The following is a 17,804-nucleotide window of genomic DNA, read 5'->3' on the forward strand; positions in this document are numbered from 1 at the left end:
ATGTACCTGGACGTTTTTGGGCTGAAGCAATGAGGACTACAACTTTTATCATCAATAAACTTCCTCAACCAAGGTTAGAATTTATTTCACCCTTTGAGAAATTATGAAACAAAAAACCTACAGTTAGTTACTTTCGAATATTTGGATGTGTATGTTATGTATTTGTTCCCGATCACTTACGAAGCAAGTTTGACAAGAAAGCTATTAGATGCATCTTTGTGGGATACGATAGCTAGAGAAAGGGGTGAAAATGCTGCGATCCAACAAGCGAAAGATGTTACACTTCACGAAATGTAGTGTTCGATGAAGCATCTTCTTGGTGGGCCACAGAGAAGGAGGTCTTGCCAGAATCTAAAGACCTTGAAGATAAAGTACAACAAAAGATGAGGGAGCATATAGTTCAACTTCAATCAGGTTCAGATGAATCAGGAGGTCCAAATGATAATGATGCAGAGCAAAGAGTGGCTCAGAGTCCTTGGCAAACCGGCATATATCAACATCCAAATGAAGAAGAAAGGCCTAATGAAGTGGAAGAATTAACTCTACAATCTCAACTCCGAAGGTCAACAAGAACACGAAGGCCAAATCCAAAATATGCAAATGCAGCCATAGTTGAAGAAGCAGTAGAGCCTGAGACGTTTGAAAAAGCATCACAAAGTTCTGAGTGGATGACAGCCATGAAACAAGAGATTGATGCACTGCAACAAAATCAGACTTGGGATCTCATACCAAAACCAAGAGATGTGAAACCCATTTCGTGCAAATGGGTTTACAAAATAAAGCGTCGTCCAGATGGATCAATTGAAAGGTATAAGGCACGATTGGTAGCTCGTGGCTTCTCTCAACAGTACGGACTAGACTATGATGAAACGTTTAGTCCGGTGGCGAAACTTACAACTGTACGAGTTCTACTTGCACTTGCAACCAACAAAGATTGGAATCTGTGGCAAATGGATGTGAAAAATGCTTTTCTTCATGGAGAATTGGATCGAGAAATTCATATGATCCAACCAATAGGCTTTCAGAACCAACATCATCCTGAATATGTGTGTAAATTACGGAAAGCGCTCTATGGATTGAAACAAGTACCTAGGGCATGGTATGGTAAGATTGCTAAATTTCTAATTCAGAGTGGTTATTTAGTAACATCTGCAGATTCCAGTCTATTTGTCAAATCAAATGAAGGAAAACTAGCTATCGTGCTTGTATATGTTGATGACTTAGTCATCACCGGTGATGATGGATCAGAAATTCTTCAGACAAAGGAGAATTTATCAGTCCGATTTCAAATGAAAGAACTTGGACAACTCAAGCATTTTCTTGGTTTAGAGATTGACCGCACACAAAAAAGAATATTCCTTTGTCAACAAAAGTACTCCAAAGACTTGTTGAAAAGGTTCGGAATGCTCGACTGCAAACCAATCTCAACACCTATGGAATCAAATTTCAGAATGTGTGCACATGAAGGAAAAAGCTTAGAAGATACAACTATGTATCAAAAATTGGTAGGCAGTCTCATCTACTTAACCTTAACTCGACCTGATATTTCTTATGCAGTTAGTGTAATAAGTCGGTACATGCAAAATCCAATGAAGCCTCATTTGGAAGCAGTTCGACGAATACTAAGATATGTGAAGAGCACAATTGATTATGGTCTTGTGTATAAAAGAATTGGAGACTGTAAGTTAGTTGGTTACTGTGATGCTGACTATGCAGGAGATCATGACACCAGAAGGTCAACAACTGGTTACTTATTTAAGCTTGGTTCTGGAGCAATTTCTTAGTGTAGCAAGAGACAACTAACTGTATCATTATCAAGCACTGAAGCTGAGTATCAAGCAGCAGCAATGGCAGCTCAAGAAACCACATGGTTGATTCAACTATTAAATAACCTACATCAACCAGTTGATTATGCAGTTCCAATATATTGTGACAATCAATCGGCAATTCGTTCACTACAAGAAAAAAGCTAATAGACAACACTTTTAAAGCGTTGTCTTTGTGTCTGAAAAAGCGTTGTCTTTGTGTCTGAAAAAGCGTTGTTAAAGGCACTGTTGTTAAAAGTCTGCTCAACGACAACGCTTTTAAAGCGTTGTTATTTGTAGCAAAGACAACGCTTTTGCAACGCTTTAAAAGCGTTGTGTATTTTTTGCAAAAACATCATTATTGCAACGCTTTAAAAGCGTTGTCTTTTAAAATAAAAAAATAAAAAATTATATTTAATTTTTTATTTACAAAATCATTGTTTTTATATTTGCAAAACCATTATGTTTCTTTGACCCTACCATAGAAATGAAATCAACCATAAGTTAACAAAAAGAACAGAGTCATGACACATCAAACCAGGTACACTATATATAATAGAGATAGATACACAGTGTATATAAAAACTAGGTACATAATTCCCAAAATGATGATACTATTGTCAACATGACGTGACTGTTCAATTTGCACAACGATCTAACATTGTATTTCCTTTGGTCTCTATTGAAGTTACAGATTACAGAATTCTCAAAGAAAATTGTTTGCACATGATTGGCAGACTTTGATTTAGAGCAACTAAATTTGTAACTTTACCAACTTTTGAATGCAACTTGAGCTTAAAGTTTCACTAATGTCCATCTGGGTTTCTGTTCCAAGATAAGTACGATGGATCTCCAAGGGTCCTGCAAGAACAAGTGAACCAATTTGCATGAGTTGTCACTAGGTAACATCGAAGTTGAAATCAATCGGAGCAACAAGTCTATTAGTTCCAAGTCAAACCTTGTTAACCTGATTTTTTGCTTATCAACTATAGAAAAATGTATTCATTGTACTGTGTACCATAAATGCTAATGACGAGCAAGATACTTACCAAGGCTTGAGCAGATAAAGAACCATGAAGGCTACCACAAGAAATATGCAAAGGCTACCGATTGTAAGATATGCAACACCAATGAAACCATTCTTCCCACCTATCCATGAGGTAGTAGAAAGTACCAACCTCTTCTCCCCTTCAAAATTGTAAGTGTTGTAGTTGTTCTCTATTGTCATTGAGATTTGTTCATTGGCTGCGAGGTCTCTCTCAATTCTCCCATGGAGTTTTCTAAACTATGGCAAGGCAGCTGTCCTCATCTAAACAATGAGATATTCTTGCTCGCTCAACTGCAAATTTTATTAGAATGATTGCTACCAACTTGAATACAACATATGATATAGAAATGAAAGACAGAAAAACACTTACAGCTTGGCACCTCATATGAGACCTCCCTGCTGGAAGTATTTAGGGTAGACATCACTGCCAAATTTGTGATCTTTGTCACTTTTCCAGGTGATGTTTTTTTTCTTGTTCACCTCGATGACTTTGCTTTGTGTTGCAAATGAGTATGTGGCATTGAACAAACTTACATCTAAATGTAGTAGTTAAATGTGAAAAATAAATACCAATCAACAAGTATAACTCATAAGGACATTTCATCATACACCTAGTTGGCAATATTTAACATGAGTGGTTGAGCATACATACATTTGATTCTTTTCCTTCTCCACCAAATGAACACAGACACGATCAAGAACAAAAGGATGCCCAAAGTTGTAGCAATGACTATGATCTTCACGAACCTCTTAGATTACTTTTCGGAATTTGTTGTTCTGAAACCTTTTGATTTTGATAAAAACAAGAGGAAAGGAGAGATTTTGATGTGTGCTTACAGATGTCAGGAGCTACAACAAGGCTAACAAAAAGCTCGTCGCCGCCTTGTGAGAACATCCTCATGTCGATGGAGCTTCCGTGTGAACATAAAATAAATGAAATGGCTTTCCTAAGACCAGGAAAACAAATGAAAATCAACTAAATTAAATAAAACTGTAATTGCCTCTAATTACTACTAAATCTTGTAAGTTGCATAGAAGCAAAAAATAATCAACGCTAAACATGATCGCCAACAGCGAAGCAAGAACAAAATCTATGATGGAAGAGTAACAGAAGGAAATGCACAGTCGGCTTACCCTGTGGTACTTAAGGAGCTCAAGGATGTCGAGGACAATGTCGTTGACGTAGCAGAAGTCGGAGGCCTCGCACTTCTTGGTGTGGTGTAGTCCGCCGCCCCAGTTGATGGCAATGTCGGCATCTTCACGGTTGATCTTCACGGCGGCGCCGATGGAGCCGTAAGCGAAGGCCTGGTAGAACTCGAAGAGGCCTTCAAATACAAGACAACCCTCTCCAATGTTGAACCACTTTAGCTGTCGAGCGGACGCAGAGGAGGAGGTGGAGTTGTACGTGAGTTGCCCTTGCGCGGAAACGAGAGCAGCGGTGGCAGGCGAGACGGAGGCGAGAGGGCGTGAGAGGAGGAGTTGGATGGAGAAGGCGAGAGATGAGAAGTTGTGAGAGGGGTTCGGGAGGTTTTGAAGATTGGTGGGTGCCAGCGAGTGAAACCTAGGGTTTTTCAACTCGTTACTTGATCCAACGGTTTGTATCATTTTAGATTTAATTTAGATGAGAACTTGATAATAGACAACACTTAAAAAATGGTAATAGACAACACTTTTCAAGAAGTGTTGTCGTTGACCCACAAAAATCGTTAAAAGACAACGGTTTTTAAAAAAGCGTTGTCTATCAGTAAGAAAATAAAGAAATAGACAACGCTTTTCACTAAAAGCGTTGTTAAAAAAAAATGACAACGCTTTTTAAAAAAAACGTTGTCTTTTAAGTGTTGTAAAAGCCCAATTTTCTTGTAGTGGTTTGGCGGAAAATCCGATCTTTCATGCAAGAACTAAACATGTTGAAGTGCACTATCATTTTATCAGAGAAAAAGTTCTCCAAGAAGAAATTGAGATGAGACAAATCAGTACAGATGATCAAGTTGCAGATTTGTTCACAAAAGGCTTGAGCGCCAGCAAATTCAAAAGGTTTCGTGATCAACTCGGCATAGTACAAAGGGTTGGTGTTGAGGGGGAGTATTAAATATCAACTCCAACCCAAATAAAGGATAAAACTTATCCAATAAAAGATAAGAGTTATTTTTTGCTATTTAATTATTTATTTTTCTAATAGATAAAGATGACGACTTGGTAAAAGATAAAATTAAATGTGTGGTCAAGAGTGTTTTTCTCATTTCATGGATAAGAATTAGAATTTCAATGACTAGGATTTAATTTAATTGAACGGTCCAGATTGTATGAAGAGTACTATAAATACTCTACCTTGTATTTAGTTTCATTCATCAGTCAAAGTTTTTTTTCCTTCTTTGTCTTAGAATTGTGAGTGATCCACAAAAAGGTGTTGTAGTGTTGCTATTGTTAGTGTAAGACAAGTAATTTATTTACTTGTTTGTTGGTCCAATTTTCAACAGTTACATATACATTATTAACATCCATTAATGCATCCGTTAAACTTGAGTAGCAAGCAAAAAAAAAAAAAAAAAAATTAGAGTCTCCCATGTGTATATTCACAATATCAATATTTATGTCTTCACGGGTTTAGCTGAGTTGATAAGTGACAGGTTGATTTCTACATAAGGTTTTGGGTTCGAATCTCAAGATTGACAGAGTATAAATCCCTGCAACCCGTATAAACTCACTTCACCTGTCACTTACCGTATTGATCTTAAGACGGATTGACAATCATTCATATTACTATGAAACTCTCAGATTAAAAACTTATTCAAAATGAAATCTCAGTCTCCTTCCTTTCTTCCTCTTTTCTATATCACATTCCTAACACATGTTAGTTAATTTGACAAATAGCATATGTCCCTGTCTCGTTTCATATGATTAATACACAGATCAAATTTCCCCTGCTACAGAGACATCAAACCAAGCAGAGCCAGTACATAAGGAACAAGGATCCATATCAATTTCCCCTGCTACAGGGACATCAAAGCAAGCAGAACCAGTACATAAGGAACGAGGATCCATATCAATCTCTCTCTATAAATATAATACTGAGAAAGGGAGGAGGACATCGAGTGGGAATTAGAAGCTAATGGAGGAGCAGTACAACAAAAGTCTGTTCGTGTGGGACAGACGACCTCCCCTTGCAGCAGCGTCGAGTGGGCCAACGACGGAGGAGCTCCGGCGAGGGCCATGGACTGTGGACGAAGACCTCCTCCTCGTCAACTACGTCGCCCAACACGGCCAAGGCCGGTGGAATGCCCTCGCCCTCTCTGCAGGTATAATTTATAATTATTCTTCCTTTGTCGTCGATAACAAATAAAAAAGTACTAGCTAGCAAACCTCACTGTTTTGAGATGGAACAGGCCTGAAACGAACCGGAAAGAGCTGCAGATTCCGATGGCTCAACTATCTCCGGCCGAATGTTCGCCGCGGAAACATCACGCCAGAGGAACAACTCATTATCGTCGAACTCCATTCTCAGTGGGGAAACAGGTAATTGAACTGATCGAGATGGAGGAGATTTTCAAAGGTTTTTTAGACTAGTTTTTTGAGGAATTGAATGAAAACAATCACTTGTTTATCTTCTTACATTAATTTTCATTCACAAGTAGACCAACCGAGTGAATATAGAAGATCTTTATCGGAAAATTAAATATGCAAGAGTCTGTTTCATCCTGGTAAAACTACGAGTGTGATTTGATGGTTCAACCACTGCAGGTGGTCGAAGATCGCACGATTCCTCCCCGGAAGGACCGACAACGAGATCAAGAATTACTGGAGGACGCGGGTGAAGAAGCACGTGAAGCAGCTCCGCTGCGACGCCAGTAGCAGAGCGTTTAAGGACGCAATGCGCTGTCTGTGCATGCAGGCCGCTTCTTCCACCTCCGCCGACCTCCTTGCCAATCCTTGGACGCCGGCGACTGAGACGGGGTCGACGATGGTGAACATTGGTTCTAGCTCGGAGGAGTATTACTTTTCCTCGGCGCCGCCCAACCTCCTCGCCAATCCTTGGACGCCGGCGACTGAGATGGGGACGACGATGGTGAACATTGCTTCTAGCTCCAAGGAGTATTACTTTTCCCCGGTGCCGCCCCAGCAGTTGTCTTCGCTAGGCACCGATATCGGCTGGGAGGAGAAGATCGGCGCCGGCGGCATCGACGCCTTTTTCGGCGAAGGGGATGAGTGGACGGAGTGCCACGTGGATTTCCCCGGGAGCACAGACGTCGGAGGGGGGGACTGGCCGTGGAGGGACATCCAAATCATTTAAATAATTTAATTTTTAATCTGAAAATTTCCAATTTGTTGGGAGAATATAATTTTTTTTGTCAAACATTAATATTAATCTAGGATAAAAATATTTTCCCATTGTTTTATTTTTTTTTTGTCATGTTCAACGTGCACAAAAAAACACATCCATTGGTTTTACAGGACTACGACAATAATGGTCAAAGTAGTACGAGAATTAATATTTTTAACATGGAAATAATTTTTTTAAAAAAATAAATAAAAATAAAAATATTAATTATTTTGAATAAAATAAAATTACTGTCAACTTTGTGAAACAAAGTTATGTCATTTAATAATATTTTCTTCCATTTAAAATGGCAAATGTTTTATTGGAATTTTTTCAAAGTAATCCACAAATTGTTTTTTCAAAAAATGACTTATTGTAAAAATACTTTTGATGACTTTTTAAAATATATTTTGGACTATGACTCCTTTATGTTTTTTATAATCTAGGTTTTTAATTTTTTTTAATCAATTAATTTTATAAACAATCGTTCTAATCCTATAAAAATTTTTCATTGAATATTAAGATAAGTTGGAAAATGTTCATAAAATTCCATCCAAATGACCAGTATCATGCACTGCACCGTAATTAAAATTTAAATTTTAGATTTTTTAGTTATTTAGAGAGCTTAATCATTATATCATTATTACCAGGAGTGACTAATTTTTTTGATAGCATAGTCTAGTTATTTTTATTAAAATTATCTATCTTAATAATATTGCACTTGTTAAAAATATATGACAATATTTTATGTTTTAATATCGCATCACCCGCATCACTTTGAGGAGACTACATTTGTTAAAAACATGAGATGTGATAGTGTCTAGGAATCTAAATATACTTTAGGTTCAACAATGTAGAATCATTAAAAAATGAATAATACTATTAATCTCGATGGCTTTTAATAGTTAAATACTTTTTTATATATATATGTATATATATATATATATATATATATATATATTCCGCATCAAGAACATAATAAGTGAATATTATTTTTCTAAAAAAAAAAACTTAATTCACTTTCCTTATGACAATATATATAAATGCCATCTATATATTTTTCATAAATATAATAAAATCTGCTCCCATGAGTTAGGCCAATTAATATTTATATTTATGGTTATTTTAATAAGTCTTGAGAGGAGCGCTCATAGTAAATGGTCCATCAACCCAACTTTTATCCGTTAATTCGTTAAAATTATGATTTATCCTTAAATACATAGGAAACTAAAAGATACTATGTTGCTAGCCCCGAGGACACGTATCTTTCAAACATAAAGTGTGTTGGACTAAATTTCTAGTGACATTTTTTCTATTTATTAGTCATTGCTCACATGCGTTGCATGTATAATATAATGTATAAATACACGTAAATTAATGCCCCAAATTTATAAATTGAACTTACTATGGATGCACCAAACCTAAGTAATAGTGTAACGCAAGGGTGATATTAATACTCGAGAACTCCAACAGCAAGATATTATAATAAACTCTTCATTATAAAAATTTAATTTAATTTTTTATATAAAATATTAAACTGATAATAACATATAATATATTTGATTTTGATTTTAGCCAAAAGGCCAAGAAACGTATACTTTCTAAGGTCGTAGGCCTAAATTATTTATAGAAATTTTTTTGCTCATGATATTACTGTCAATCCTAAAATGAGAACATAATTTAATTTTGAGATTCATCAAAATTAGTTATTAATGAGTCTATATTCTTAATTAAATAATAAATTACAGGGATTACTATGAATTAATTTCATTTACATATCTTCCATCGAAGCAATATAAAATCTTCTTTATTTGTTTATCTAAAAATACTCTAAATGATATAAGTATACATTAGTTTGTGATTGTGAAAAATATAAAAATGTGACTATTTATATTTATTTTTTTTTAGCTCATGTGATGCCAAATATTTGTTGAATAGCAATGTAAAAAATAAAATTGATTAATTAGGTGGGTAACATAAGCTACAAAGAAATAAAAATGATTAATTTGGTAGATCGTCACCCACACGACATCCAAGAGGAGGAGAGGAATATAGTAGAAGATCAAGAGGTCTTTAAGCTACAAAGAAAGATATAACTAGTTAATTGTTTCCACTGTGTACTAGTTTATTTTTCCTTTGTATGGATCCTGAAGTACCAACACAAGAGGCTAGCGATCTTGTACTTTGATTTAGGTCTCTGTAGTTTAACCTAGGGTTTACTGTAAGGAGTTTAAATATTCAATTTCTTTGAAAGACTTTGACTAGAAAGTAGTAGATGATCTCATACCCAAGAAGGTCGAGTGCCTCACCAACGACCTGGAAGTCAATCCTTGAAATAGATATTTAATCAACTTCTGTAATATGGTTTAACTTCTGATGAACACATGGGTTGAACTTGGATTAATAATGTTAAGTTTTGTTTGCAATCCAAGTTTAATTTCTAAAAAACACATGGGTTGCTAGGAAAAATTCTGTGCTTATACAAATTTTTGTACAGGGGAAACAGAATGAAATTCCGAGTAGTGCTAACAATTGTAGATTAGAAGGTTCTAATCTATAATATATCAATTGGTTGAATTGATAAGTGAGATATTGTAGAGAACATTACTCTAAACTATTCCTAGTCAAGCATTAATATACAAGGACAATATTAATGCGTTAAGATTAGCATATAGGTCAACGGATAACTTAATCTCACAAGTTATGGATATGAGATATCAGGTTGGTACATGAGTATATATTAGAAAATATGTGCTGAATTGACCCGCCATAAGATGTTTCATGGATCGTTATATGAGTGTCATAAACATTCTCATGTGACTATTGGTATGAATAGTTCTTAGACCTGAAGTTACTACAGTTCTCTACATAAGGAGTTGTATACTTTGGTATCGTCAAACGTCATCTGTAACAGGATGTACTATAAAGTCGATCACTAGGTATGCAATAAATTATGCGGAGGGATATGAGTGATGTAGATGGGATCTATCCCTTCCATATGACGAAAGAGATATCTGTGGGCCCCTTGATTAATAGGACACAAGAATATATGGTCATACTCAGATGAGTCAATATGAGATATTGGGCTTATTTGTTTAGTGTGTCTACTTAGAGATCAAGAAATACAAAGATTGATAAGAAGATGACACGGTCTATGCCTCATTGATCAATCTAGATATCAAGGATAGAGGGACTGAGTCTTACAAGATAATAGCCACGGATAGGTTAGATCGGATCTCGACTTTCTTGTCACTTGGGTAGCAATGATGCATTGTTAGATGCCACTCATTGCTTATGTATCACAAATGTTGATTTGGATACATTGCCAACGTTACAAGAGCCTACTGGGTCACACACAAAGAACATATTAGTTTAGAGATGGATATTTTAGTTTGACTAACATACTAAGGATATTAAGAATAATGGGTAAATCCAAAGTGTTGGCGTCATCTTAGTGGTGATTGACACTAGTGCTAGCGGGAGATTGTTAGTAATTAACCCTGAGAGTCAATCATGAGATGACTAGGTCTTTTGGGTTACTCATTGAGTTAGACTCAAATGAATCCACTCATTGAATTGAGTCCAATCCGAATTAGACACATTGAATTAATGGGTTAGACTTATTGGGTTATTGGATTAATGGTTAATCCAATATAATAATCCAACCCATTAAGAGGAATACAAAGAGACAAAAACCCTTGGGATGAATATAAATAGGTTTTATCATGAATTTTTCAAGAGTAGATGAGAATGTGATGAGAAAAGTGACTCTTGATCTTCCCTCTTCTTCCTCCCCCTTCTTCCTTGGCCGAATCTTCAAGGTTGGCCGAACCATTTTTCTTGCTAGCACAAGAAGATGGTTCTTCTCTGAATGCTTTGTTTGTATGACGAACGAAGGATGTGTTCGTGTGGATACCGTAGAGGCGCAGACGTTTGATTGCGTTGAGATCTACATCCAAAAGAAAGGTTGCTGTCGAGATTGCGAAGGGCACGCAACAAAGGTATATCTCTCATGTAAAACTTAGTATATGATTGTTTTCTCTTTCACATGGATTTTCTGGAGAAGATCTAGTTAATTTTCTGCTACGCTTAAACGTATTTAGCGCGCTAGATCCCTACATATTAATATAATAAATTTAAGTTGTTCTCGTTTGATATGGAAAAGATCCCACTCACCACATTTAAACGTGTTCTTTGGTTTAAATAGTTTTCTTAGAAAATAAAATTTAAAAGGTCAAAAATGCAAATAAAATAAATTTTTGAACAGATTAAATTTTTTAAAGATGACTAATAAATAAATAAATTTATTTTATTTTTTAAAAAAAAATTCTAAAAATTAAAAATAAAAATGATAGAATTTTTATATAGCAAATTAGACTTGAGTTTCTCTTGTCTTCTATTGAAGAAATCCATGGCAAATAAGTATTTTTTTTTGGAGGAGAGAATTTTAGAATTTTAGCTTACCTCTTTTTTTTTCCCTTTTTTTTTGCATCCTTAATCTAAAAAATTAAAAAGTGAGTTTTTTTTTTTAAAAAAATGCAATATAAAAGTTTACCCTTGCGATTTTTAGTTTTTTTTGAGAGCCACCTATTTAACTTATATGGATATTTCATTAATTAATTTTCATCACAAAGCTAAAATTTGCACATACAAACAATTTAATTTTCTTATTGCCTCTTTGCTTGTCATCAGTTTAGTCAAATATTCTAGATGACTCCCATGTTAATAGATTTCATTTGTTCTGTTTTTTTTGACTGAATGAAATGAGGTCCCAACAAAAAACTTAAAAACATGTTTAAAATCAAAAACATATTTCACACCTTTACAAGCTCAATTCAAATTCTAAACAAATGGCCTTTGATGTGAAGAGATTAATAGTTATGTTATATCGCATGTTGTTGACATAAACACGTTAATCTCGCGAATTAATTGGTCAACGTTTAATTATTGATAATGGTATATAAGTCATGCACTACCTCCGCATGGTCTTGGGTACCACAAAATTATTAGAATGGAATCTTTGAAGGCAAAAAAAAATTATAAAAATATAAAGAAAATATTTGTCACATAAATTTTTGGCATTATGTCTGTAGGTAATTTGATTTAGTTAGAGATTGGTCACTGTCAAACTCATTGATAATTGAAAGCCAAGCCAATATAAGTCATCATCAATGTCAATCTTATCGACTAAATAAATAAATAAATAAATAAATAAATAAATAAATATATATATATATATATATATATATATATATATATATATATATATATATATATATATATATATATATATATATATATATATATATATTAATCCCATCTAAAAAATTTGAGAATGGACCATCAGTGATATAGCGCGTAGATAGACTAACTCCAAAAATCTCTAAGAAAAGAGAGAAATCGTCAATAAACAGACCATGAATTCCCTGGGGCAGCTACTCCGACAGTCAAGTCAAAAACCAATGGTGAGACAAAGCAAACAATAGCAACAAAGAGGAAAAGAAGATGCGTAAATGTGCGTATACGTGTACCTATGCCAACGGAGAAGGACCCCCTTTATAATGTATCTCATAATCTCCGTATTAATGAGATATTATCCTACAATCAATCAATCCTGTCACATAGTACCGCGTTAATCAATCACATTGGTAGGGATGTAAATGAACCAAGCCGCTCGTGAGCTATTCGAAGCTCGATTTGATAAAAGCTCATTTGAGCTCGTTTAATGAGGCTCGTTAAGATAAACAAACTAAGCTCAAGCTTCACAATACTCGGCTCATTAGCTCGTGAACACGTTCGTTAAGTTCATGAATCAACTTTTAAATTAAAAAAATAATAGTTTTGATATTAAATTTATAGATTTTACACTCTATTTATGAAAAATATAGACAAATATATTAAATTTATTTATTAGAATAAAATTATAAATTTTGATAAGAATATTATAATTTTCTCTAAATATATAATTTAATTTTTAATAAATATTTTAATTTATAATTTATACTTATTCAACTCATTTAGGCTCGATAAAAACTCTAATAATCTCGTGAGTCATGAATATATTTGTTAAATAAAGCTCGAGCTCGGCTCGATTATTAACGAGCCAAGCTCAAATATTCAAGAGTTCGGCTTGGCTCGACTCGATTACATCCCTACACATTGGTATATAGGAGGTGTAAATATCTACACATATAACTCATGTGTTGTATCAATGGCAAAAACGTAGGCTTTTGGGCAGGGAGGTTCCTTGGGCTACTAGCTAGAAGATGAGCTTCTCAGGGAATCTATTAATGTATATAGCCTAACTGGGTCACAACCATGCCCTTAAAGGGAATAGAGTTTCATAAGTGATTTAGCAAGTTAATCGTTGACTCTTTTATGGCATGTCCGATCGACAGGGAAGATTGGGAGTAATGGGGTTGAGTCCCTAGTGAATCCAGTCCGAGTTGGAACGGGGTACATATGGAACCTGTTTGATCAGCATAGCCAATCGGGAATGAGGGAACTGGATTCCTAGTAAATCCGGTCTGAGTCAGAAACGGGGTCCATCGACATAGTTGATTGGGAATGTGAAATCCTCATGGAACTTGTCCGATCAACAAAGTCAATCAAGAATATAGGACCTTATAGGTCAGTTGTTCAGCTTTCTTATCCACCGTAGACTTTGACCACTACCTATATGTAAATTTTTTGACGCCTTTCTTCCGGCCGACCTTTTCTCTATCCGCCGGCTCTTTCCCTATCCACCGTATCCATATATATATATATGGATTTCAAAATTTAATTAAACTCCATTATCTTAATTTATTTTATGTTGGATTGTATATGCACTTAGAAGCATTAGACAATAGTATTAGTGCTTGGAGATGGTCTTGTAATACGATTTGGTACGGGTTATTATTGAAATTCTTTTTTAATCGTATCTTACACCGACATTATTATTATTCTAATAGATGGACTCTTTTATTTGTCATACTTAAGTTAAGATTATTTATTAGAGAGTAGAAACTATGAGAAGAATAATTTTTAGAGATCAAGCTAGCTTGGAGGATAATAGGCATCCTAGATCCAGTGAGAAGGCAGACAGAGCTAAGGAATCATGGATGGTCATCGAGTTTACTAACCTAGTACAAGCATGGGTCGAGCTTACTAAGGACAACGATTGAGAGCTTTAGTTATGGTGCCAATGACCTCTAGTGCAAACACAGACAAAATTGTGCCTACTCTATCACAATTCCATGATTATATAAATGACCTAGAAAATTGGTCTTCTAGCTATAAAACTAGAAGAAAGATAATGGTTCAAGAGGGTGGACTAATAAGTAGTTTTCATTTACAAACTGTGACACTTAAGATTGAAAATTATGATGGATTGCAAGGTTAAGATAGACCAGGTTGACTAAGTTCGAGTTGACTCGAGTTAGAATTTTAATATTTGATTAATATATTAGTTGATCGAGTGAGACATTAAGTAGGTTAAGGTTGCATGAACACTCATGTTGGTGTAATAGTCCTCGGATCAAAGTTAACCAGTTTGACTAAGTTCGGGTTGGCTAAAGCTTGAATTTTGATGTTTGATAATATGTGAGAAAGAAGTCAAGTAGGTCAAGGGAGGATTAGATACTTGACTAGGAAAGTCCTAATTGGAGGTTAGATAACGGAGAGTCGTAGTTAGACAAAGGAAAATTCTAACTGGAGGTTAGGAAAGGTAAAGTCTTAACTGGAGGTTAGACAATGAAGAGACCAAACTGGAGGTTAGATAATAGAAGTCCTAGTGGGGCTAGGCAGTGAAAAATCTACAAGTACCCTGGGTTAATTTTGATGTTATCAACAAGGTTAAGTTAGGTTATGTTATATTTAATCCTTGTGTCTAAGTGTGCAGGAGCTTAGGAACACAAGAAGTCAAGCGATAGACACAGCTAGCGAGAAGGATGCCACGGGAAGGGAGTCGATGGGCTTGGTACGTCCGAAGGGCGAGTTGCTGCGAAAGAATACGCTGGCTGACAAGAAGAAAGCGTGCGACATTTTTGAGGGACGAGAAGCCGGATCGGAAGATTGTTTGAGTAGAAGACTGAAGTTGGGTTTGGATGAGCTCAACTCTGGATAGTTGAAAAATCACCCAAACAACAGGAGTAAAAGACCTGACAAAAGTCAACTCTGAGTTGACCTATATCTGGCGCTTGGACAAAGTCCAGGTGCCCGGACCACTAGGGGATTGATCAGGCGTCCTTTGCTGCGGATCAACTTTTGGTCCATGTTAGTAGCACTCCAGTATCCTAGATAGGGTCCCAACTCTCGGACCATGATAAAATTTTATATTCGCACCGTTACATAGTCGTTGCGAGCAAATAAGCCATACAACTTGGGGCACCCAGAGCGGGTCTAGGTGTCCATAGTTGCTACATCAGCAAATGACTACTTTCGACCAGTGTGCTATAAATAGAGTCCTGGTCTTTTTCATTTATATATAACACTTACTGTAATCGAATTTCTATTCTGTTCTTCAAGTTCTACGATTTCAATGTCTTGTATGTGGTTTCTCCGCTTGCGTTGAAGGAGTATGCTAGTTAAGCTTCACTTGCCTTGAATTAGCAACTTCCCTGGTTGCTAACCAAGTAAACACTTTTGTCTCATACTTATGTGTTATGTATTTTAGTTTTGTTTATTAAAAGTGTTTGTACTAACTTTAGTTAAAAGTTTTGAAAAGTGTATTTTATAATTTCAGGCAATTCACCCCCCTCTTGTTGGCCTCATTGGGACCAACAAGTAGTATTAGAGTGAAGATTCTTTAAAAGGACTAATCGCCAACCAAAGCAAAAAAATTGATGGTCGGACCAAGCCTCAACCCGTTAAAGTTCGAGGGGTGTTTGCACACTAGAAATGCCGAATGGAGGTATTTCTAAGAACATATTTCAAAATTCTTTTAATAATAAAGTATGATTTTGTACTTCCCAAGGATTAACAAGGAGAAGAGAAAGAAGAAAATCTTTGGATGAAGAAGGAACAAAGTGACTTCGTAGCCAGCGGAATACCACTTGCTAAGTGTATACCGCCTCAAGAAGTCAATTACACACCACGACCAAAGAACTCTAAGAGAAATTCCTGGAGCTCCATGAAGGCACATCGGAAGCAAAGCTTGCACGACGGGATATTCTTTGGACTAAGCTAACAAACCTCTACTTAGAAAAAGGTGAGACGGTGACTCAACTACACATGAAGATCAAGGAGTTGATCACCGGACTAATCAATCTTAGCGAAACGATAACCAACTAGGACTCGGTCTGTTACATGCTCAACTCTTTTCCCAGAACTCTAGAGTGGACCTCGATTATAGATGTCTACTACATCTATAAGGACTTGGAGGTAAGTACCTTAAAAGAACTTTTTTCAATATTAGAATTACATGAATCTAAATGTACAGGTACAAGAAATGAGTCAAGCCAGAACTTTACGAAGAAAAATCCAAGGAACAAGCGAAAGATTTGATGCTACAATTATCATAAAGAAGGGCACATGAAGGATGACTGCCTAGAGCTCAAAATGGAGAAAGACAAAGGGCCAAAGAGAAATAAGCACAAAATTCTCAAGGCCACTTGGGATGAAAGTTCATCATTTGAATCCGAAATAGAAGCCTATGCTGGACTAGCATTGATGGCTAGTCACAAAGAACCAAGCAACTCGAAAGCTAGCATCGATAAAGAGGGAGCTACATTTGAAGAAAGTAGTTGTGAAGAGGAAGAATTCAACTTCAGATCAGATCTAGTAAGTGAGGTATGCCTTCTACCACTTGACTAGTTATATTTTAGTATAAAATCAATCTTCAAATCTTTTTGTAAGTTAAAACCAAGAATATAAATTTTAAAATAATTTTAGCTAAAGCATGCCCACTAGAAGAATTTGATAAAATTAAAATTGAAAATGCAAAATTGAAAGAACAAATAGAAAATTTAAAAAAATTCTACTTGTTCAAATTTTACTACTTTAAATTTAAGAAATTATAAAGGGCTAAATTGATATTATAGATTTTATAAGGGTTAAAATAGAAAGTAACAAGAAAGTGCATTCCAAGAAAATTTTTGATTGATTTAGTAGGTAGAAACATATATTGGGTTTCAAAATCATGGTTAGGTTAAATCTTTATGCATATTTTAATTTTAATTTACTTTAATATTTTTGTTGCATGCTTAAATTATCTAACTTTTTCAAATAAATTATTTTGTATCCTTTCTATTTGAAAATAATTAGATCTTACTTTTTCTGTGAAAAAAGATTTGACCATTAATGAATTTTCTATGAATTTTTTTTACCAAAATTTTAATTTTTAATATTAAAAATTCATAAAAATTCAATCTTTGAAAATATTTTTTTTGTAGATATTATCTTTATTTTACATACTCAAAAAATTTTATAGAATTTTTTGAGCTCAAAATCTATTTTTAAACATTTTTTAAGAAAATATCTCTCTCTGTATAAAATAATTAATTACTGCTTATATTAATTTTATTTATTTGTGAAGCTATATTACAATTCTGGATTATTGTGATTAACATTGAAAAAATTTTCAAAATTTTTCGTGAAAGAAAAATAATTTTAAAATTATTTTTATAAAAATTATTTTTTATATAAAAAATCAATT

The 17,804-nt window shown here is 34.8% G+C and overlaps 1 protein-coding gene and 1 long non-coding RNA gene across 2 annotated transcripts; one reads left to right on the forward strand and one right to left on the reverse strand.

The window, feature by feature from the left end:
- Nucleotides 1-2,447: 2,447 nt before the first annotated feature.
- Nucleotides 2,448-3,137, reverse strand: LOC122021703. The gene is made up of 2 exons (XR_006122610.1): nucleotides 2,984-3,137; nucleotides 2,448-2,666 (listed from the first exon to the last, which is right to left on the reverse strand). It is a non-coding gene; the product is annotated as an uncharacterized LOC122021703 (long non-coding RNA).
- A 2,792-nt stretch (nucleotides 3,138-5,929) lies between these two features.
- Nucleotides 5,930-7,141, forward strand: LOC122019081 (MYB-like transcription factor EOBII). Its single transcript, XM_042576590.1, has 3 exons — nucleotides 5,930-6,149; nucleotides 6,237-6,366; nucleotides 6,592-7,141. The coding sequence occupies exons 1-3, from the start codon at nucleotides 5,963-5,965 to the stop codon at nucleotides 7,139-7,141; spliced, it is 867 nt and encodes a 288-aa protein (XP_042432524.1). The 5' UTR covers nucleotides 5,930-5,962.
- The last annotated feature ends 10,663 nt before the right edge of the window (nucleotides 7,142-17,804 follow it).

This window comes from Zingiber officinale, chromosome 9A (genome assembly GCF_018446385.1).
Source record: "Zingiber officinale cultivar Zhangliang chromosome 9A, Zo_v1.1, whole genome shotgun sequence".
NCBI classification, from domain to species: Eukaryota; Viridiplantae; Streptophyta; class Magnoliopsida; order Zingiberales; family Zingiberaceae; genus Zingiber; species Zingiber officinale.